Below are 21,261 nucleotides of genomic sequence, written 5' to 3' on the forward strand. Positions count from 1 at the left end.
CACCGCCGACGGAAGCTGAGCAATGCGTCGGGGAGCCCAGCTGCCCTGGAGCTCACTGAATGGAGTCAGCGCAGTGCACCAGAGACTGCGGGCGCGCGTCGCTCGTCCAAGCGGCGCATGGCCCCTGCATGGCGCCGCTGGGCGGACGCTGCAGAACGCATCGAGCAGCGCGTACGCGCCTCGCTCACACGCAGGTTTGCACACCACGGGAGATGGATCTCGCGGCACCAGACACGCACGCTGCTCCTGTGCAACCTGGTCATTGCATCGCTCTTTTACCCCGCAGTCGTCATGTACCTCTTGACGACGTCCGAGTCGGCGGCGCTTGGGCCGTCGTCGCATACGTGCGTCGAGCGCCACCGTGTACTCGCAGAACAGCCCGCGGCATGCGTGGGGGGGGCGCTCGCGCCGACCAACATCTGGGACGTGGCGCTCGTGTCCCTGTCGGATATCCTGGGGGGCGGCCGGGTGCAGCGCAGCGACACGAGCTATGCGGTGCACGATCTGCGCCTCCTCTGGGACGAGACGCCGTCCCTGGAGGTCGTGCCGTACCCCGAGGACAGAGCGGACGCGCCGACCGTGCACATGGCCCAGGTCCTTGTCACCGCCAAGGCCGTCCAGCAGGGCGGTGGCTCGCCGTACGGCATGCTCGAACCACACGCGCTGCTGGCCGCACAGCGTATGCAGGACGCGCTGGAGCGCCGCCTCGCACTGAGCGAGATTAGCTGCGTCGAGTCGGACGGGCAGTGCCTCGTTCTGTCGCCCCTCGACTACTGGCACAGGAGCGCCGAGGCGGTGCATGCGGACTGGCATCCTGCCAAGTCGTACTCTGGGAGCCCGGTGCGTGCGGTGGTCACGCCGCCTGTCGCGCCGTTGGTCGCAAACAGCACGATGCCGCTGCTGTACTCGACGACACTCGCGAGCCGCTGGCCGTACCTCCCCCTCTTTTCGCGCGCCGAGTACCTCGTGCTGACCTTTTTCCTGCACGACTCGCCGGACATCTGGACGCACTGGCGCGCGATTGTCGAGGCGACCGCCGCCGAGACCGACCAGGCGACGCTGTCTGTGCCGACGCACGTCGGGCCGGGCGAGACGTTTCTTCGCGTACGTTCTTCTTTTTCTGACCCAGTTTAAGCCACAGTCTCTCACCGCGCGGCCGACGCTCAACATCTCGGTCGTCGCCGGGGGCTACATGATCCTCCTGTCGTTCATTTTTCGCGGGCTCGTGCAGATGCGCCGCCTGCACTCGCGCTTCGGTATTGCCTTTACTGGGTCGGTGCAGCTGGTGCTCGACTTGATCATGAGTCTGAGCGTGTGTGCTCTGCTCGGCATCCGCCTCACGGCTGTCCCCTGGTCGATTTTGCCGTTTATTATTGTCGTCGTGGGGTCCGAGTCGATGCTGTTCATGATCCGCACGATTACCAACACGCCCGTCTCGCTCACGATGCACGCCCGCATTGCGTATGGCCTGTCGCAGGTCGCCGGGCCCATCACCCTTACCGCGCTGTCGGACATTGTGCTGCTGATCCTCCTTGCGTCGACGATCCGCGTCCCTGCCGTGTTGCAGTTCTGTCTCTTTACGATCTGCACGCTCGTCGTCGACTACTTTATGCAAATGACCTTTTTCCTGACGGTCCTGAGCATCGACATGCAGCGCCTCGAGCTCGCCGAGGTCCTCCTGCAAGGCGCCAGCGCTGCGTCTGCGCCGCAGACGCAGATGGTCGATGCACAGCCGCCCCACGAGCCGTACCGCCCGCGCTCGGCGGTCGGCCTGCTCATGTCGGGCGGACGCGCGCTGTGGCGGACGCGCTCTGTGCGCTCGCTGCGCTTCTCGATCGTGGCGACGGTCGTGCTCACGACCGTCTTTTACTTTGCCGCGGACGGCACCGCCCGGGCCTACCTCGCCTCGCTCCTCTTTGCGCCCTTCGGTATGACGGCGGATACGGAGAAGGGCGACGTGGCCGATGCTCTTCAAGGGAGCGCGTACGGCGCGCTGTGGGCCGCCATCAATCCCGAGAAAGCATCGATCGTGCGCATGGTCGTCGAGCCGTGGGCGCTTGTCGTCTTGCGCGACAAGTCGCTCTCGGGGAACGGCCACACACCGCCGGGCCCATGGCTCGAGCAGCTCTTCTTCCACCGGCGCGGCGCGACGCTCTTTCTCGTGTTCTTGTTTGTCGTGTGCCCCATCGCAGGCACGATGCTCATCATGTCCGTCGTGCTGCGCTACCTGCGCAAGGACGCCGACCTCCTCGAGACGCAACAGGATAAGTCGGATGGCGCGGACGCGGGGCTGCAGAGCCTCTTGCAGCCGGGTCGCCCACGCGCAGCGTCCGAGGCGCATGGCGCGCTGCGTGTGCACGTCGAGGCGCTCACCGACGAGCTGCACCCTGCTCCGCTGCATGCGATCTGCGCCGACGGCACATGGGTCGCGAGCGCGGACGTGTGCAACACGCTGCGCACCGCGCACGGCCCCCGCGCATCGCTCGCGGCACTCGCGGCGCTGCGCACCGACGCGGGTGCCGCGCCGGACGGCTCTCGCATCCTGACCATGGCCCTTGCCGCGTCCGGCGACCGCGCGCTCCTTGCGCTCGGCCAGGCGTCTGGGCGCGTATCGGTCGTGGCGCTCCCCGGTCTGCAGCTGCTGATGGACGCGACCGAGAGCGAGAGCCCGCTGGCGCCGGTCCAAAACGTGTCGTTCCGCAACGAGACGCTCGTCACCTTCCACCGCGACGGCCGCCTGCTTGCGTGGCGAGGCATCCCCCCGATCCCAGACGAGGATACGAGCTGGACGCGCCCGGCGGCAATTGCGAGTGCGTACGCGCTTGCGCCGCCGCTGCCGACCTCTGCCTGGACGTACATCACGGTCGAGGCCGCGGCCGACGTGTGTGGCGTCGTCTCTGCGAAAGGGCAGCTTGTCCTCTTCTCCGTCGCGCCGTCCAAGCAAGCCACCGATACCCTAGCGGCCGACCCCCTGCGCCACGTCCAGGCGCCGGCGCTGTGCCGCTGTGCGCTTGTGCTCGACGCAGAAGAGGACGGGGCGGCCGCCGCCGCCACGCCGCTCACGCCGCCGCGGCATCCCCAGCGGCGCACGAAGCCGTGGCTCATTGCGGGCGACCAGAGCGGCGTGCTGCACCTCTGGGAGGTCGCCCAGACGCCGACCGCGAGCCTTGCGCTCGCGCCGGGCGACGGCGCAGTGAAGCGGCTGCAGCGTGTTGGCGGCACGTTCGCACACCCCGTTCTCCTGGCCGCGACGGCGAACCGCGTGTGGTTTGTTGGCGCACACACCGAGGGCGATACACCGAGCTTTGTGCTCCTCGGGAGCGTCGAGAACACGCGCGGCGCAGCCGACCTGCTCACAGTACCCCCGCGGTGGGTGCTCGGTGTGCGGCGTGCGCCCGCCGCGCCGAGCACCGCGCCGAGCGACGCGCGCGCGACGCCGCGCTGGGAGGCGTGGCGGATGCGCGTGCCTCGGTTCAATCCGGTGGACTTTTCGCCGTCGCAGAGCCTGCCGCACCTCGAGCGCGTCCCGTTCCCCCTGGAGCAGCTGATCGGCGCCGGCGTGCGCCAGCGGCTGGCCGACCTCGATGCGCCGCCGCCGTCGCGGCTGCCGCTGCTCGCTGCGCGCATCGAAGAGATGGTGCGGGTGCCGAGCGAGGAGGGTACGCAATGGTATATACCGTTTGGGTCGTGTCTCGTGACCCTTGCTGCGTCGTAGCTATGGAGAAGTATACAGGGCCGGCTTGGCCTCGATCTGCACGTCGCCGTACGGCTCGTCTTGGCGCAGGCGCACACAGTCTTTTGTGCCGAGCACGAGCATCTCGAAGAAGAAGCCTGCAGCCGCGCGGCGGCTCGCGTTGTGCGACAGGCGCTGGAAGCTCGCCTGCTCGTCGTGCATCGTGCTGCGCAGGACATGCATCGCCTGGAGCGTGCTTGCGTCCCAGGCCGCGAGCGACGCGTCCTTGGGCTGCTCCTGCGCGCGGCTCTCAAACGCCGCGAGGGGCTGCGCGTCCGAGACGGGCGCCGCGTGCCACTCGGTCTCTTCCGCCTCGGGCGTGCCGAGGCGCAGCTCGGCAGGCCGCCCGGCGCGTCGAGCGCGCCCGTGTCGCGGCGGCGCGTCGAGCGGCGCAGCTCGGGCTCCTCGACGTCCATCGGCTCGGGGCGGGGCGCCGGCGGCTCAGGGCGGTCATTCAGCGGGGGGAGCTCGGGCAGGTCGCCGAGCGTAAAGTCGGCGGGCGGCAGCGTCTTTTCGCCGGCGGTCGTGTCCGCCGCCGAGCGCATCGTCTCGCTGCTCAGGTCCGCAAACCGCGCCTCGTCGGTGAGCCACGGCGCGTCAGACTGGCGGCGGCCGACTTCGTGGGGGTACTCGTCGTCGACGTTTTGGCGCGCGGCCTGCTCGTGCACCTGGCGCAGCCAGTGCTGCTTGTCCTGGTGGGGTGCAAGGAGGTCGACACGCTGCTTGCGCGCGGTGAGCTGCATCGCAGCCTGCAAGGCAGAGTCGATACGCGGCACGACGGCGCCCCATGTCATGGACAGCGTCTGCTGCACGTCGCGCGCTGCGTTCTTGGGCGCGGTGAGCAGCGCGAGCTCGGCGCGCGTCGCTGGGAGGCACCGCAGCTCGTGCGGGCTCGTGCTCATTGTCGCAGCGGCGCTGCGCACCTGGAGGACGTGCGAGCGGCCAATGTCCGTGACGCGGTCCTGCACCGGGCGCTTGCGCGGCCCTTTTTGGAGCGCCGACTCGACACGGAGCAGCGCGGCGCTCCGGAGCTTGGCCGCGGTGCGTGGCGTGAGCTGTGCGTTGGCCGCAATCGCCTGCTCAAACGTCACGTCGTGCAGCGGCGTGGTCGCACGCTCGCGCGGCGGCGTTGAGGCGTGCATCGGCGCCTCGAGCTCCATAGGCGCCATGCCCGAGTCCATCGAAAAGTCCATCGAGAGGTCGACGTCGCCGACGAGCGCGCGGACGTGCTCGGCAGCGTCCACGATCGGCGCGCCCGCATCACGGCCGACACCGACGCTGGCAAACGAGTCGTCTGCGTCAATGTCCGGCAGCGAGAGGTCCGCGTTTGGGCGTGCAGAGGAGCGGCGCGCGGAGCGGCGCGGCTTCCATTCGCGTGCGCGCTTCGCCGGGGGGTGCATCGACTCGTCCTCGAGTCCGAGGTCAAAGTGCGCCGAGGTATCCAGCTCCGGTAGAGGGCTGGCGAGCAGCGCGTCGCTGCCGTGGGGTATATCTTGATCGAGTGCGTCGAGCGTCGCGTCTGGGAGTGTGATGTCGGCAGGCCGCGCCATGTGCTTGCTGCGCGCCGCCGCGTCGGGGAGCGCCGCGTTCGCCCACACCGGCTCGGGCATGAATAGGTCCGCGGCGGTGAACGTATCCGGTAGCGTAATGGCAGTGCGCGACAGGTGCAGCTGGTCGTGGGACAGGTCGACGACCGCGCTTGCGCTGCGGAACGCGACCTGAATACGCAGCAGCGCATCATTGCAGTCGTCTTCGAGGTACTTGGCCTTGCGCGAGTAGATGCGCGCGATACCGAGCAAAAGCTGGCCACTGAGGCGCAGCGCGACCGGCGCGTCGTCGTCGTCGTCGCCGACGATGGTCTCGACGCTCGTCGGGATACTGGTCTGCAGGAGCTGTGTCTTACTGAGTTTGCGCTCCCAGTGCGCCGCCAGCCATACTTTGGCCAGCGGCCCCTGCTTTGCAAAGAGCGCGTCCGTGGCGGGCATCCTGGACAAGAGGCAACCCGACGCGACGCGCGCCGCGCGCACGCGTCGCGTGGGCGAATCACTCATCACATGTCACGTGCATCTATTGGCCTATGAGCAAAGCGTCCTCGGTCCAAGAGTAGTCTCGCGTCGAGTTGCCTCTGCGAGGCGCCACTGATTGCACTCAAGCGCTGGCAGAGCCAGAGCGACCTCTTCCCTCGATAGTTCACAAGTCAGCGTGCGCGCGCGGTACGACGTAGTGATATGACTGTAAGCACGTGAACAGCGGACGGCGGCCGCGTCGAGCAGACCCGGTTCCAGACCCGGCAGCCGCGCCCCGTGTGTCTCCGAGCGGCAAGCCGGGGAAAGCGCCACGGTAGCTGCGCGGGTGTCATTGCTGATGCGGGCCAGCTCGGGGCATTACGCACCCCACCCAGCAGGAGCTGCAACGACCGCCGCCATGCTCACCCCGAGGGGCTCATCGCGGCCATACTCTACCCTACGCCGCCCGCGACACGCACGCTGAATGCTTCCTCACAAACGGAAAAAGAAAAAGAGGCGTACGCGGACCTTCCCACTCGCAGAACTGAAACAGTGTTAGGGCGAGTACCAGCGGCCTTCGGACCGAGGACTGGCCCACGCGCATGGCGGTGGGCAGAGAAAACCAATGCGTCACGTGCTGCTCTCTATTCGTCGTGGTCCTCGATGCCGGTCGCTTCAAAGTAGGAGGGCGGAAGCTCAAAGGCACCGGCGCCATCGTCGTCGTACGCATTCGCAAGAATGTCCATAGTCCACGCCTGTTCTTGCTCGGCGGTGAGGGGGCCCGCATCGTGCGGCGCGTCGTCGGGCGGGGGAGCAAGCGACTCTGCATACGCGGCAGGCTGCGGCATGCTCGCCTCCGCTGGTTGCGGCGCAGCTGCGGGCTGTGTAGGCCGCGGGGGGGTCGCGGGCGCGGGCGCGGGCGCGGGCGCGGGGGTCGAGTCGTCGTAGGGATTGTGTAGTGCTCCGGGATCGGGAAGAGCAGGGTGAGGCGGCGGCGCGGCGCTCGGATCGGCGCCTGGGAGGTGCGCACGCCCGATGCCCGCGACGCCGGCTGCGTGCGGGTCCATCGGCATCGGCGGCGGCATCGGCCGGCCCGCGACACGGCCTGCAGACGCGATCGACGTGCGCCGCGACGACGGCGGCGACGATTGCGGCAGCGTCTGGACGCTGTGCACGCTCATCGCGTCTACCGGGCGACGCACCGGTGCCATCGGCATCGACATGACGCTCGGTGGGCGCGACGACGCAGGCGGCGCTGGCACCGGCCGTGCCGCGGGCAGCTGGCCCTGGGCGTGTGCGTTCTCGCGCGCCTGTGCCAGCCGCGGCGGCGCGCAGTAGAGGCCCACGGGGATCGTGGTGAGCACCGAGGCCATTGCCGTGTTCAGCGGCTTCACCTGCAAAAAGTACTCGAGGGAGAGTAGCGGCGTATCGAACGAAGGACTGCACCAGCTCGGGAACTGCACCCAGCCGAACCACTGCTGCATGCCGCTCTTGGTCGCGGGCGATGCCAGGACCTTGGCATGCGAGATGTATTGGGTATGCGCCGCATTGGAGCGAGCTCGTAGGTGCACCTTTTGTACAAGGAAGACGTGGGGATGGACAACCAGCGGCATCCCTGCACTGTGCACCAGTGTGAGAACAAAAGGAATTGTTGCGCGGAGGGGAAAGACGGCGAGCGGTGCGCTCGGCAGCGAGATGGCCCACCGCTCGTCCTTGGGCTTGTTTGCGCCAAAGAGCTTATCGACAAACGAACGCTTGGCCGGCTGGCCGAGCGACGACTGGCTCAGCTGGAAGTACTCGGTGTGCCACTTGCCCGCCGGCTCGGCGAGGCCAGGAGGGAGGACGACCGGCCCGTGCGCCGCGCGCACCACGCGCTGGATCTGCATCGAGAGCGCCTGCCGCCGGATCAGCGTGCTGCTGATCTTTTCCGGGGGCGGGGGCAGGTAGATGAACGGCACGAGCAGCCGGTCATTCGAGCGAAAGAGCCCGGGGCGCTCGACGGTCATCTTGATGTACCACTTGACACTCGCCCACTCTTCCTTGGCCTTGCCGCGGTTGATATCGCTCTCTAGCACGTAGCTCGAGGGGTAGTGCGCGCCGACGCCGGGGAAGACGACCGGGAGCGTGCTCTTGCCAGAACCTTGCTCGGGGATATCAAACGTAAAGTTCCACTCGTATAGGCCGTTGCGGTCGAGCTTGCCTGTCGCATTCGCCTGCGCCGCAGACTTGTCCGAGACGCGGAACATGGCGTCGGCGGCACGCAGCCGGTGGTCGAGCTGCAGCAGGACCTGCTCGCGAGTCGACGTCGACACGCTCGATGGCGTCAGTCCCGAAAATGTCGTCATGTCGCCATCCGTCGCCTGCGACGACTTGGGGACATGTACAGATACGACGGCTTTGAGCTTGATGCGCACTTCGCTCGCCTTGTCCTTGTCGGTGCAGTGCAGCACGACACGGCCGACGACGGCGCCGCGGCCACGCGACTTGGAGCCGCCCATGTACGTCGGCAGGGCCTGCGGCGGCGTATGCAGCTGGACGAGCAGCTTGCCCGACGCGCCCGTGTACGTATGCACGGTCTTGAGTGCAGGGCCATTCGCCTTGCGTGTCGCCGGCCGGGGGTGGTACGCCGACGGCGGGGGGATATAGTTTACAGAGCGAGCATCTGCAGAGCTCGACGAGTAGATCGAGGCGGCGCGCACTGACGCCGCGTCACTTGCCCCGGCCTTGCCCGCATGCGAAAAGGTGCGGGACATGGGGTCGGTTAGTACAGCCGCCTGGTGCTGTGGCTGCTGGAGGAGCCACTGGTCATTTCTGGACATGGTAAAAACGTAGGGCCATGCCCTGCGCGAATAGTGTTCTAGCTAGGTTCGGACGCAGGAATACCTGTCTGACGCCCACAATATACGCCCACGTTTGCCGTTGTCGATGATGGCGCAGCGCCGGACTTCCTCGGACTCGGCCGAGTCAAGGCCAGGGACCTCGCGAGGTACGAGGGGGCCTCTGGTCTGCGCTGGACCGGCGGCGCACGTACGGGCATGCGTGCGATCGACATGCCGATCGCACGCCTACGGTAGACTAGATAGCGACATAGTCGATCACGATTTTCCTTCCGACCATGACAAGTGGAGCAATGTGGTCCCAGCGCCTGGGTGCGATGCTGGCGCGTGCGCGCCCGTGTGTGGCGCCGCGCACGTTTGCGACGAGCGCCGTGTCGCGCAGCACCGTAGAGCTCTCGTACGAGGTCCAGGAGCCGCCGTCGACCGACCGCCCCGTCGCACAGCACACCAAGGGCCTCGTCGTGTGCCATGGTCTCTACGGCTCGAAACAAAACTGGCGCACGATCGCCAAGGCGATGGCCAAGGACTATGGCGTGCCGGTCTACTCGCTGGTACGTGTCCGACCTCACACAGGACCTGCGCAACCATGGCGCATCGGCGCACACCGACTCGATGACGTACGCGGAAATGGCTGCGGATGTCAAGCGCTTCTTTGACGAGCAGTCGCTCTCGGACATTGCGCTCATCGGCCACTCGCTCGGCGGCAAGGTCGTCATGTCCATGGCACTCGACCCCGAGCTGCGCAAAGACGCTCTGTCACACCTCGTCAGCGTCGACATGTCGCCCGCCCAAGGCGCGATCTCGTCCGAGTTTATGGAGTACGCACGGGCGATGCTCGAGATCGACAAGGCGAACGTCACGTCGCGCAGCGAGGCCGACAAGATCCTCGAAAAGGTCGAGCCGGAGCTGTCTATCCGCCAGTTCCTCCTGACGAACCTGAAGCGCACCGAGGGGGCGATGCACTTCCGCATCCCGGTCGAGACGATGATCAAAAGCCTCGACGAGATTGGGCGCTTCCCGTACGCCCCGGGCAAGGACGGCGAGGCGCCCGAGCGCCAGTGGGACGGCCCCACGCTCTTTATCAAGGGAACCAAGAGCAAGTACGTGCCGCTACTGACCCAGGTACATCAACAAACACAACATTCCTTTGTGCAAGGCGTACTTCCCGCACATGGAGCTCGTCGAGATGTCGACCGGGCACTGGTGCCAGGCGGAGCAGCCCAAGAACTTTATGGATATCGTGCGCGACTTTATCCTCAAGGCCTAACTACTTGTACTTGGCCATGTACACGCCCTTGACCTCGTAGCCGCACTTGTTATAGAAGGCAACGTTGTCGTCGCTGCAGTCGAGCAGAGTCTTGTACGCACCCGCGTTCTCGCTGAGCGTCGTGAGCGCCTGGATCAAAACCTTGCCGACGCCTTTGCCTTGCATCGACTTGTCCACCGAGATGTCCTCAATGTGCGCCGCGCTCGCGAGGTTGCGCAGGAACTTGGGCTCCAAAAAGACGGTGCCAGTCGCGACGAGCTTGTCGCTGCTCTTGGACACGATCACCACGACAAAGTACTTGCTCGCGGAGCCATTCGAGGCCGCCAGCTCTTGGTACCGCGTCTTCCACGCGTCCTCACCGGGGTCCACAACACTCGTCAGCGAAGCCAACACCTGGATGTGACCGCGCGCATAGTCGCTCGAGGCGAGCGGACGGATCTGCGTCAGGATGCACACGTACGTGTAGATCGTGCTGCGCGAGCTTCTGGTCGAGCTCGGCAGGGATCAGCTTGGGGTCGAACGACAGGTCCAGCGCAGCGTCTTCGGTGAACGGCATGGCGAGAGGGAGGTTGGTGCGCACGTGGCGACGCTTGGGCCACCACGTGGTACCACCATGATGCGCTTTGTGACAATGCGGGCGTTTGCGGGGGCGATGCGCCAGGGAGCGCGGATGCAGGCGCGTCCGTGGGTGCGCACCGGTGCGGTGACTGCTGGTATCCTTGGCGCCACTGCGCTTGCTGCGCCGCTGTACCTTGACGCGCCGCCGAGCACCGAGCGCCTGGTGCAGGACAAGGCGACGTCCATGGCGCTGCCTGCCGAAATGACCGCAGGGAAGAGCACGCTGCGGCTTGTCGGCCTCGGCGTGCGCACAGTGACATTCATCGGAATCCACGTTTATGTTGCCGGCATCTATGTCGAAGAAGGCGCGCTGGCAGAGTCGATGCGCTCGCTCGCTCCGCCGGCGGACCTCGAGGCCCAATTTGCGCAGTGGCTCGAGCGTGGCGTGCCGTGTGCGGTGCGCATCATGCCCGTGCGCTCGACCGACTTTAACCATCTGCGCGACGGCCTCGTGCGCGCGATCAACGTGCGCGCGAAAGACGCGCGTAAGGAAAGCAGCCCCTACCTGCTGACGCGCGACGCCGAGTCTGTGCTCGCGAGCAACCTGCGCGACCTGAAAGCGCTCTTCCCCAAGAGCTCTGTGCCAAAAGGCAAGATGCTTGACTTGATTGTGCAGCGCACTGACAACGCGTACACGCTTACGCTGCAGTTTGACCACAAGCCGCTCGGTACGGTGGTGAGCAATGTGCCTGCGTCGGTGGCGGCACTTCCCTTTGCGATGCCGATGCACCTGCTGCTCGCGTACGTCGGTGTGCGTCCCGACATTAGTGCGCCGCTGCGTGCGTCGCTCGCGGATCATCTCCACTCTTCTCTGCCGTAGGCTACTAGTTACGAATCCGGATGCCGCGGTCCTGTGCGGCGGTCTGGCCGTACCGGTTGGCGCGGCCGCTCTTGTCGATGTGGTCGACGCCCACCACGTCGTCCGGCAGGAACTTGTGGTCGAACAGCACGTCGTCGTCCTCGAGGTACATCGGCTGCTTGTACTGGGAGAGCTGGACGAGGGCGAAGCGGTACTTGGCAAAGTCCTTCTCCGGGACCTGCATGCGCTCCTGCAGGCGCTTGGCCGTGTCTGCAAAGCGCTCGCCCTTCTTCAGCACAAACTTGAAGGGGACGCCGTGGGTGCGCATAATGTCCTTGGTAAAGTGACACACGGGCACCAGCTTGTCGTCCTCGCCCGTAGCCAGCTCCTCGGGCCAGACCTCTTCGGCAAAGAGCTCGACGCCGTCCGGGATGGCGTTCACCGTGTCAGTCGGGGACAGCTCACGCTGCTGCTTGCCGAGCGCCGCCGACTCAAAGATGCGGATCTTTTGCGTGCCGTCCGGACGGAGCTCGACGAGCTTCGCGAGCTGGTCGGCCACGTCGTGGACTGTCGCCGTCTTGGGCAGGAGGAAGGGATGCGGGGTAGAGTCCTCCTTGTTGTAGGCGCCCATCCACGTAATCTTGAGCGCGCGCTTCGTCTCGAGCTCAATGATGCTCTCGTCGAGCAGCTCGTAGTACAAGAGACTCGCGGGGCCCTGCAGGTACGACGTCTGGATGATCTCGTTGATCGTCTGGTTCGCCGTGCGCTTGAGCACCGTGCGCGGCGTGCCGTTGGGGCCGTTCGCGGTCGTGAAGCGCAGCTTCAGCGGATCGTGCTTCAGGCGCTCGCCGACCTTGGCCGCGAGCATGTCGTAGGTCATCTTTTTGCTGAGCGTCAGCTCGACCTCGTCCGTGTATGGCGTGTCCTTGAACCGCGGCTTGAGCAGCAGGCGCACCTGGTTCTGCAAAAAGTCGTAGAACTGCACAGGGTTCGAGTAGAGCGACTGCAGCTCGTAGTCGCTCGCGTCCTTCTCCGAGAGCTCGATCTGGAAGCAGATCACATCGCCGTCCTGGATCTCGCTCTGGATAAAGGTCGCCTTGGGCTTGAGCTGCTCAATCATGCCGGGCTTGATCTCCTCAAAGAGCTTCACCTGCGTCGTCGGCGGCCAGCGCATCAGCTCGTTGATCGTCGGGATCAGGTCGCCGACTTTCATCTGGCGCTGCACATACATACGCGTCACGCCGAGAAGCGACTGGCGCGAGGTATCAAAGTACTTGAGGAAAATCATGATCGAGTTGCCGGGCGCCGCGATGTCGAGGTGCGTCGTCGCGAGCGCGTTTGGCTGCAGCACCTCGAGGAAGAGGCGCAGGTCGTGCTGCCGCGAGGCCATGCGGTCGCGCACCGTCTCCATGGTGAGCGCGGGATCGCTCTCGGGCACCACCGTGTCAGGACGCACGGTCTTGTTCTGGCGGTTGACCAGCACCCAGAGGCGCATCGCCTGCTCGGGCAGGTCGTACTGCTGCGCGAGGCGCGCCTTGAAGTGCACAAACGGCTCCGTCTTGAGCACACGGAACGTCGGCAGCTCGGTCGGCTTCGTGACGCGGTCGTCAAACGTCGCGAGGTCAAAGCCCTGGTGCGACGCAAAGATGTCCTCGGTCACGATGCGCACGGTGAGGTAGAGGTGTTGCTCCTCGCGCTCGCGGCGGCGCGCCTCCATCTGCAGGCGCTCCTCTTCAAGGCGCTCGCGCAGGTGCGGCGGCGTGTCTTCCGGCCCAAACGGCTTGAGGATCTCGCCGATTTCCGACTCGCGGATGTAGACGAGCATGTAGGCGTTGGTGAAGCGCTTCATGGTGCGCACCGGCGCGGTGGCCGACAGGTTGCCCTTGGCGGCGCCCGGCGTGAGCAGCTCGCCGCCGTAGTTGTCCTCGAGCACCTCTTTTTCGGTCGCGGGCGTGACGCGGTCGTCGTCAAACTTGAACCAGCCGCTGTCGCGCTCGGGCTTGATGAGCGCAAAGTAGTGGCCGCCGTGCAGGTCGCCCGAGTGGACCAGGACGCCGTGCAGCTTGTATACCCACGGCTCGTTCTGGTGCTCCTTCTCGACGAACGGCGCGAGGTCGATCGAGAGGGGAAACTCGTGGCGGTCGTTGATCTTGACCATGGTGTCCTTTTCCATGTCATACTCGAAGCGCTTCAGCTGCAGGTGCAAGACGGGAGGGAACTTTTCGAAGATGACGCCCTTCTTGGTGTCCTGCAGGCCGTAGCCGTCGGCCTGGTATTTGTTGTCGCCCTCGAGCATCTCGACCTGGATGTAGTCCCAGAAAGACGCCTCGAGGTTCGGCATTCCCTTGACGTTGAGCTGGATGTCGTAAAAGTCCTCGGTGCGCGACGACTCGTACTCGACGTTCACGCAGCGCAGGTAGCTCTTCATCTTGCCCACAAACAGGTCCGAGATGGCGCCGTCGGCATCCGTGCCCTTCATCTTTGTCTCGAGCTTCTCCTGGAGCACACGGTTGAACTCCTGCACGTCGTGCTGCAGGAACGAGTCGAGCGACTTCCAGCCAAAGGACTTGGTCAGCTCCGTGGTCCCGACCGGGTGGTCGGACGTCTGCATCAGGTAGAATGCGCGCTGCAGCGCGAGCGCGACGCTGTCCGACGGCACGTCGTTCTCCGTCGGGATCTGGTACACGGCGCGGCGGTAGTAGTTGATAAAGTAGAGCGATTGCAGGAGCGAGTTCATGTAGCACGTCGCGCCCTGGTTCTTCATACCGACGTACCCCGTCTCCTTCTTGGAGTCGTAGTTGATAAAGTTGTGCCAGAGAACGCCGGTAGGGTCCTTCAAGACGCGCACAAACGCCGAGACCACTGCCTGGTCGTCCTCGATGATCGGGCGCACGCGGTTGTCGAGCGGCACCGCGAGCTTGCGGAACTCGTTGAAGCGCGTAAAGCCCCAGTCCATCTCCTCCGCAGTGAAGCGGTGGTGCGCCTGGCTCGTCGAGAAGAGCGTCGGGTCGTTGGGGTTCGAGATGACCAGCGCGAACTGCGCGCACGCGTGCCATCCCTCGGGTGTGTCCTTGCTATCCGCATAGTCGAGGTACACCGACACCATATCGTACGGCTGTCCATTGCTGTTGCCAAACGGAAACAGGAGGATGCGCCAGCGGTGGCCGCCACACTCAAACTCGGGGCCGGTAATGCGCTTCTCGAGCGCGTGCCACGACTTGATCGGCCAGTGGCACACCTGGAAATCAGCCTCCTCCTGCCCCAAATCCGCGAGGTACTTGTCGACAAACGCCTTGTGGTCCATCACGCTCACGCGCTGCGCGGGCGCGGCATCGACCTCGGGCACCTCGTCGACGCCCATCGTGTCTTTGTCCATCGGCGCTGACTCAAACGTGGCGTCCAAGTAGGGGTCCTGTGTTATTCAGTACACGCACCATCCACAGTATGGGGTGACAGAATCAGCACTCTGTCACAATTGCAGACACCTCAGGTCGGGCCGTGCGTATGGGCCGCAACGTGGAAGTGGAAGGGAACGCTGACGCCCACTCCACCGCCCCTACTCCACATGCCTTTGTCCCCGAACGTGCCCGGAGGGCCGGCTTTTGGTGCTATGGTCTAGGTAGTTCATAGTGGGTCTATACGCGTCGCCATCGCCGTCGCGCCGCCGCCTTTGTCGTCGCCGCCGCCGTCGCCACCCATGCGCTGGCACCATGGCTGTGAGCTCGGCCGATACCACGTGGCACCTTCTCACGACGATGGAGGCCCTTCTGGAGCGATTCACGGAGCCGCTCAAGACGGCGATCGACCCTCTGCGCAACCTCGTGCGCCCAGAAGAGGTGCCGATGTGGCAGGGGCAGATCGGAAGCTTTAACGTGGCTTTCTACCCGAGCCAGTTTTACATCCAGGGCGTGCTCGTGGCGCTCGCCGTGGTCTACGGCCTGTTCGCGCTCGTCGGCCGCTGGCGCAACCAGCGCGCCGCGCAGCCGTTCGAGGAGGTGTTTGGCCGCGCGCTCCAGGGCGAGTTTGCGCAGGTCGGCGCGAGCGCCGACGCGCCCGAGCTCGTGTGGAACGGCGCGGCAGACGCCATGTTCTTTGCGTCGGGTCGCCGCGGCGTCGAGTACATGCACGCGACGCTCAAGCTGCAGCCCCGCCACGACGTGCTGATGCACATTGGCAGCTTTTTGTACGACGCGCTCGCGCTCCCCGCGACGCCGTTCAGCGTGTCGGACCACGTCACGCTGACGTTCCGCCTGCCGCACAACGAGAGGACGCCGACCGGCACGTTTGCCGTGATCGATAAGCACGACCTGCAGCGTGTGCGTGCGGGCCGCTTCGACCTGAGCTTTGCCAAGGTCGCCGACGGCGAGAACGCGTCGAGCGCGCGCGCGCTCGACGAGCGCTTTGCGATCGCCGCCGAGACCGGCAACGTGACCGACAAGTGGCTCGGCGAGAGCGGCCAGCGCGGCGACGAGCAGCGCAAGCGCCTCGGCCTCGTCGACGCGCTCAACGGTCCCGGCGGCCGCTTTGTCGTGAGCCTTGTGTGCTCCGACCAGCCGAGCGAGCGCCCCCAAAACGGCGCCGTGCCGCTGCAGGAGCGCATTGCGCTGACGCTGCGCCTGCCCCGCAGCAAGGCCGAGGCCGAGGCACAGCTGCCGGTGCTCACTGCGGTGTTTGACGTGATCGACGCATTGCACCTCACGGCGACCGGCCGCGAGAACCTGATGGCCCTGCGCCCCGAGACGCAGGCGGCGCTCAAGCGCACGCGCACCGAGGTCAACGCGCTGCTCGACAAGGAGGTCGCACAGCTCAGCGAGGAGGACGAGAAGGAGGCGCGCGAAGAGGCGCGGCGCAAGGCGCAGCAGGAAAAGTTTGACAAGCTCAGCCCTGCCGAGCAGGCGAAGCGCAAGCAGGTCGAAAAGAAGCGTGCGCAGCGCAAGGCGCAGACGGCCGCGCTGCGCAGCCGCCAGTAGTCGTGTCGCCACATAGTCATAGCATGATGGGATCAAGACATACTACGTGTCTATACGAGCGCCTCCTCGTCGACCGGCTCGTCAAAGACGGCGCCGCCGGGGACGCTCTGGCCTCGGTAGGTATCAAACGCGTCCTCGTCGACCTCGTCGGCGAGCTCGGCGCGGTCCTCGGCCATCGCGTCGTCAGGCACGGGCTGCGCGAGGACCTGCGCAAAAAAGGCGCCGAGCTTGGTCTCGTGCACGCACGCAGTGAGCGCCGCGTGCTCGTCCTGCAGCGCGGCGTGCAGCTGCTCGAGCTGCGCGGCGGGGAGGCCGCTGAAGCGCTCGGCAAGCATCGCGACCGACGGCGGGGGGATCGCACACGCCTGCTCGGGGCTCAGGAGGACCGGCGCGGTGCTCTCGTTCGCAAGCACCGCCTGGACCGTCGCAAAGGCGACCGTGCTGCGCACCTCGCTCAGCACGCCTTCGTCGGTCTTTTGCGCGGTCGCGCTCAGCGCGTACCAGTCGTCCTGGAGGTACAGGCGGCGCCAGAGCAGCGCGAGCGCGGCCTCTTTGCGCTCACGCGACGCGTCGATACGGACATAGACCTGCGCGGCGATTGCAAAGTCGCTCAGCGCAGCGTCCGCAGGCACCGCGTACGACGCGTCCTGCAGCGCAAGCATGTCCATCATGTCCTCGCCGGATGCCACCTGGCCAGAGAGCAGGAGCGTGGCCAGCATGACAAACACCGCACGCACCGCGGGGCGCTCGGCGAGCTGCGGCGCGACGGTCTGCGCCACGCGCTCCGCCACCACCTCGGGCTGCGCGTTGGGCAGGAGCGCCGCGTCGAGCCACTTGTGCTGCAGGCGCTTTTGGACGTGCACGAGGTCCAGCGCATCGTCCCACGCCTCGAGCGTCGCCTGCTCGGAGGCGTCCGCGAGCTGTGCGTCGAGGTCGGGGAGCGTCGCGAGCTGCGCGAGCTTGCCGAGGCTGAGCATCGCGTGCTTTGCGCGGATATCCTCCCTCTCGTCTTTGGCACACCGCTGGAGCACGTCACTCGCGCGGTCAAAGCGGCTCAGCAGCACGTCCTGGATCCAGGCCATGCGGCTGTACTGGGGATGCGCGTCGAGGAACTGGACGACCAGTGTCGCGTGCTCGGGCTGCGGCTCAAACAGCTTGCGGTATGCGCCGTGCTGGATATAGTACTGGTACAGCTCGTCGGCGAACGGCATGCCGTAGCGGTCGAGGTACTCTTCGACACGCACCTCGGCAGGCTCGTGCAGCGCGGGGTGCGCGTGCTTTGCCCGCTTGCCGCTTCCCTCGCGCACCTCGGCAAAGCACAGCTCGGTGAGCGTCTTGTAGTCGTGGTGCTGCTCCGCAAGCGAAAACGCCTTGTCCGCCCGCCCGATCTCCATGAGGGGGTGCAGGAGCGCAGGCCGCGCGTGGTCGTACGCGTCGCGCGTCGCATCGAGCGCAGGCGCCGCGCCGTCGCTCGTGTCGTCGCGCGCGGCCGCGTCGAGGAAAGCGATGCGTGCGTCGTACGTGTCCATCGCAAACTCGGCGAGCGCACAGAGCTGCGTGCGCAGCTCAGCGTGCTTGATCGTGGGCTTTGCACTGCGCTCCGGACGCTGGAGCAGCGGGAGCGTCGCGCGAAAGAGCGTCTCGAGCAGCTCGATGCTCGACGCGTGCGCGAACCACGGCTCGTAGGGCACCGGCGGCGCGGCCTCGAGCGCGTACGCCTCGCCGTGCTCGGCGCGGAAGCGCGCCGCGCCAAAGCGCAGCGCCAGGACGAGGCGCGTGGTCTCGACGACCGCCGGCGCCTCGGCGTGCGCGACGCGCGCAAGCAGCGCCTCGAGCAGGCGGGGCGTGCGGGTGATATCGCGCTCGAAAAAGTGGCGCTCCGCGTCGTGGGCGTCCGACTGCCCCAGCGCCGCGTGGATTGCGGCGGGGAGGACGTGCGCGGTGGCGCCGCTCTGCACACTATCGTCGTAGAAGCGCCACAGATCGCTTGCGCCCGCCAAAAGTTCCGCATCGCAGCGCAGCTGGAAGCGCGAGGTTTTCGAGAGCTGCATCAAATAGCCGTTCTGACCAATGAGCCCAACCAGGCGCTTGGCACACGCGACGCGCTGGCCGAGCGCCGTGCGCAGGTCGACGGACGGCGGCATGCACGCAAGCGTGCCTTGCACCAAGTCGCTGCTCAAATTCTCGGCGGCCGCTTGGAGGAGGCCGGTATCGAGCGTCGCCGGGAGCGCGTCGAGCTGCAGCGGATTCGACGCGTCCTCGCCGAACCACACCACCTTTTCGAGGCGCTCTTGCAGGCGCGCGATGCGCGACGCGTGCATCTGCGGCGACGACGGCTGCTGGTCGAGCGCAAGCTGCTCGGCCTGGCTGATGTCCATGTCGACGAGCAGCACGCCGCTCGTCGACGTCTGTGCAACCCAGCGGATGGTGTGCGCGCGGTCGTGCACCGGGACGAGGCACGCGCCCAGCACGCGGTTCGCGCCGGGCTTGAGGTACAGCGTCTCCTCCACGGTGCCGGCCGTGTCGGAAAGGAGCTGCGTGACGAGCGCGTCGTCAAACGAGATGCACGCGACGTGCGGCGCGCTCGGCGACACATCGAGGCGCGGCGCGGCGCCGGGGCGGGGGTCCGCCGGCGCCGCGTACTCGAGCGGCACGACCTGGTGCACGGTAAGTGCGCCGTCGGTCGGAACCGAGACCAGTGCGAGGCCGTAGGCGACCGTCTGCTCGCCGCTGCGGTCTGCATACAGAACCACTGCGCGTCCCTCGCCGAGCGGCGCAGAGGCAAGCAGCGACAGGTGCGCGCTCGCCGCCGCGCTGTACCGGGCGCCCCGCGCATACATCGCGCGGCTGGCAATCGTCTTGTGCAGCTGGTCGTCGGCGACGAGCAGCTTAGCGTGGTTCGCCGCGGCGCCGGAGCCCGCGAGTGGCACGCGCCACACCTGCACGGTGCGTGCGCTGAGGGCATAGAGGAGGACGTGCAGCGCGTCGTCCTGGCACGGCCCGACCGCGAGGCTCGTAATCGCCTCGGTGTGGCCGGCGGGCGCGGCGGCGAACCAGCGGCGCAGTAGGCCGCGCGCCTCTGAGTAGAGCGCATGGGCGAGGTGGTGCTCGCCGCGGTGCACGTACGCGTGCACGCGAAAGAGGCGTGCGTGGCTCGTTCCAAACACGGCTTGGCTCGGCTGGGTGAGTAGAGCGACGTACATCGATGCGGGCGGCGGCCGTAAGTACCTCGCCGGGCTCGAGCGGCAGCTGCGCCGTGACTATATCTGCGTCGGCCGTCGTGAACGCGTCCGAGACCACGTCCCAGAAGCGCACCTGGCCGCTAGGGCTGGCGAGCAAAACAGCCGGCTCGGCGCTCTCATTAAGCGGCCGCGGCAGGATCACGACGTGCGGCAGCCGGCCGTCGTCGCCGCCTGCGCGGAACTCGTAGCAGGTGGGATTCGGGCTGTTGCTGCGCCACACAAAGCAGCGCGCGGGTGCCGCACAGTACACGTACTCCGTCTCGCGGTCGACGCCGGCGGCGACCGGCGTCGTATAGGGGTCGGCGCGCAGCGCATCGGATGCGCTGGGCGAGAGCGTCTGCACAAACTGCCGCACACGGAACACCGAGTCCTGCAGCAGGAGCAGTGGCTCGCGCGCCGCTCGGTAGCCCAGCGCCGACATCGCGATGGAGGAAGGGAAGCCACGTGGCTCCGACGATGGCGGACAGCGCACGCCCGATCCCAGGGAACGTGCCGAGGGACGCGCCGGCGGGCGATGCGGCGGCGGTCCTTGCGCAGAACCGGCGCGTGAGCACGCCGTTCGTGGTAGAAAAGACGCAGCGCGAGGCGGGCAAGGCGTGGGACAAGTTCTACAAATCGCACCAAGACAAATTTTTCAAGGACCGGCACTGGACGGACCGCGAGTTTAGCGAGCTGCGTGCGGCGAGCGCCGCGCCCGGCACCGAACTCGACGAAGGGGAGCAGGCGCGCATGGAGACGCTGCTTGCGTCCGATGCGCCGGTGCTCCTCGAGGTCGGCTGCGGCGTGGGCAATACGGTGTACCCCCTGCTCGAGAAAAACGCGGCGCTGCGCGTGCACTGCTGTGACTTTTCCAAGCGCGCGGTGGACCTCGTGCAGGCGCACCCTGACTATGCGGAGGAGCGTGTGAACGCGTTCGTATACGACCTCGTCGGCGAGCGCACGAGCGACGCGCTGGCGCAGCACCTCGCGCGCCGCGCGTGGCCGCCGATCACGACGCTCTCGCTGATCTTCGTGCTCTCGGCGATCCCCCCGCACGAGCATGTCGACGTGCTGCGTGCACTCGTGCGCCACGTCCCGGTCGGCGCGACGATCGTTTTTCGCGACTATGCCAGGTGCGACCTCGCGCAGCTGCGTTTCCACACGCGGCGCGACGCGCAGTGGGCCGAGCCGAGCCTGCTGAGCGACGACTACAACTGGTACCGCCGCGGCGACCAGACGATGGCGTACTTTTTTACGCGCGACGAGGTCCAGGGCATCGTCGACGCCGTCGGCGGCCTCGAGGGCGAGGCGGAGGAAGTGGTAAAAGTAAGCACGAACCGGCGCACTGGAGCGGTGATGGACCGCCGTTTCATTCAGGCGCGGCTGCGCCGCGTCGCCTAATACCCGTAGACTACCTAGTCGTGCTTGCGCGGCGCCATCGCGACACGGTTGCCGTTGGCACGGAACGCCGCGCGCCACTGCTCGTCCTGGAGGAGCGACGACTCGGTACGCAGCACCGAGCCGATGGACATGAAGAAGCCGAACGTCGCACCGGACGACAGCATATACTGCGACAGCGTCGCGAGCGCGCCACGGGGGCCGGGGCCGGCACTGCGTTAGGACGACCACGTACCGCAGGATCTGGAAGCCACCGCCGATGAAGCCAATCGTCAGGCCGACGAGCGAGCCCATCATGGCGCCCATGCCGACTGCGTTAGAACATGTACATACGCTTCGAGAGGAGCGTCGGCTCAGCCGGCACCTGCTGCACATACACTTGCTGCTGGGGAGCACTCATGCTGGAAGAGAC

The 21,261-nt window shown here is 66.6% G+C and overlaps 11 protein-coding genes across 11 annotated transcripts; 5 read left to right on the forward strand and 6 right to left on the reverse strand.

Annotated features, from left to right (window-relative positions):
* Nucleotides 1-117: 117 nt before the first annotated feature.
* On the forward strand, nt 118-3,715 carry MJAP1_000839 (uncharacterized protein; the record flags this gene model as incomplete). The annotated part of the gene is made up of 2 exons (XM_060264806.1): nt 118-1,104; nt 1,130-3,715. The coding sequence occupies 2 exons, from the start codon at nt 118-120 to the stop codon at nt 3,713-3,715; spliced, it is 3,573 nt and encodes a 1,190-aa protein (XP_060120789.1).
* On the reverse strand, nt 3,716-5,718 carry MCD1 (sister chromatid cohesion protein 1; the record flags this gene model as incomplete). The annotated part of the gene is made up of 2 exons (XM_060264807.1): nt 3,716-4,066; nt 4,144-5,718. The coding sequence occupies 2 exons, from the start codon at nt 5,716-5,718 to the stop codon at nt 3,716-3,718; spliced, it is 1,926 nt and encodes a 641-aa protein (XP_060120790.1).
* A 665-nt stretch (nt 5,719-6,383) lies between these two features.
* MJAP1_000841 (uncharacterized protein) lies at nt 6,384-8,558 on the reverse strand (the record flags this gene model as incomplete). The annotated part of the gene is made up of 1 exon (XM_060264808.1): nt 6,384-8,558. One exon carries the CDS (start codon nt 8,556-8,558, stop codon nt 6,384-6,386), a length of 2,175 nt encoding a protein of 724 aa, XP_060120791.1.
* A 335-nt stretch (nt 8,559-8,893) lies between these two features.
* On the forward strand, nt 8,894-9,843 carry MJAP1_000842 (ribonuclease III; the record flags this gene model as incomplete). Its single annotated transcript, XM_060264809.1, has 3 exons — nt 8,894-9,127; nt 9,150-9,676; nt 9,699-9,843. The coding sequence occupies 3 exons, from the start codon at nt 8,894-8,896 to the stop codon at nt 9,841-9,843; spliced, it is 906 nt and encodes a 301-aa protein (XP_060120792.1).
* On the reverse strand, nt 9,844-10,399 carry MJAP1_000843 (glucosamine-phosphate N-acetyltransferase; the record flags this gene model as incomplete). Its single annotated transcript, XM_060264810.1, has 2 exons — nt 9,844-10,281; nt 10,304-10,399. 2 exons carry the CDS (start codon nt 10,397-10,399, stop codon nt 9,844-9,846), a joined length of 534 nt encoding a protein of 177 aa, XP_060120793.1.
* A 57-nt stretch (nt 10,400-10,456) lies between these two features.
* On the forward strand, nt 10,457-11,281 carry MJAP1_000844 (uncharacterized protein; the record flags this gene model as incomplete). Its single annotated transcript, XM_060264811.1, has 1 exon — nt 10,457-11,281. The coding sequence occupies one exon, from the start codon at nt 10,457-10,459 to the stop codon at nt 11,279-11,281; it is 825 nt and encodes a 274-aa protein (XP_060120794.1).
* A 4-nt stretch (nt 11,282-11,285) lies between these two features.
* On the reverse strand, nt 11,286-14,636 carry UBP15 (ubiquitinyl hydrolase 1; the record flags this gene model as incomplete). Its single annotated transcript, XM_060264812.1, has 1 exon — nt 11,286-14,636. The coding sequence occupies one exon, from the start codon at nt 14,634-14,636 to the stop codon at nt 11,286-11,288; it is 3,351 nt and encodes a 1,116-aa protein (XP_060120795.1).
* A 379-nt stretch (nt 14,637-15,015) lies between these two features.
* MJAP1_000846 (uncharacterized protein) lies at nt 15,016-16,230 on the forward strand (the record flags this gene model as incomplete). The annotated part of the gene is made up of 1 exon (XM_060264813.1): nt 15,016-16,230. One exon carries the CDS (start codon nt 15,016-15,018, stop codon nt 16,228-16,230), a length of 1,215 nt encoding a protein of 404 aa, XP_060120796.1.
* A 50-nt stretch (nt 16,231-16,280) lies between these two features.
* MJAP1_000847 (uncharacterized protein) lies at nt 16,281-19,893 on the reverse strand (the record flags this gene model as incomplete). Its single annotated transcript, XM_060264814.1, has 2 exons — nt 16,281-19,409; nt 19,432-19,893. 2 exons carry the CDS (start codon nt 19,891-19,893, stop codon nt 16,281-16,283), a joined length of 3,591 nt encoding a protein of 1,196 aa, XP_060120797.1.
* A 35-nt stretch (nt 19,894-19,928) lies between these two features.
* MJAP1_000848 (uncharacterized protein) lies at nt 19,929-20,852 on the forward strand (the record flags this gene model as incomplete). The annotated part of the gene is made up of 1 exon (XM_060264815.1): nt 19,929-20,852. One exon carries the CDS (start codon nt 19,929-19,931, stop codon nt 20,850-20,852), a length of 924 nt encoding a protein of 307 aa, XP_060120798.1.
* A 14-nt stretch (nt 20,853-20,866) lies between these two features.
* MGR2 (subunit of TIM23 translocase complex) lies at nt 20,867-21,249 on the reverse strand (the record flags this gene model as incomplete). Its single annotated transcript, XM_060264816.1, has 3 exons — nt 20,867-21,062; nt 21,085-21,160; nt 21,183-21,249. 3 exons carry the CDS (start codon nt 21,247-21,249, stop codon nt 20,867-20,869), a joined length of 339 nt encoding a protein of 112 aa, XP_060120799.1.
* Between the last annotated feature and the right edge of the window lie 12 nt (nt 21,250-21,261).

Source organism: Malassezia japonica, chromosome 1, assembly GCF_029542785.1.
Source record: "Malassezia japonica chromosome 1, complete sequence".
In the NCBI taxonomy this organism is placed as follows: domain Eukaryota; kingdom Fungi; phylum Basidiomycota; class Malasseziomycetes; order Malasseziales; family Malasseziaceae; genus Malassezia; species Malassezia japonica.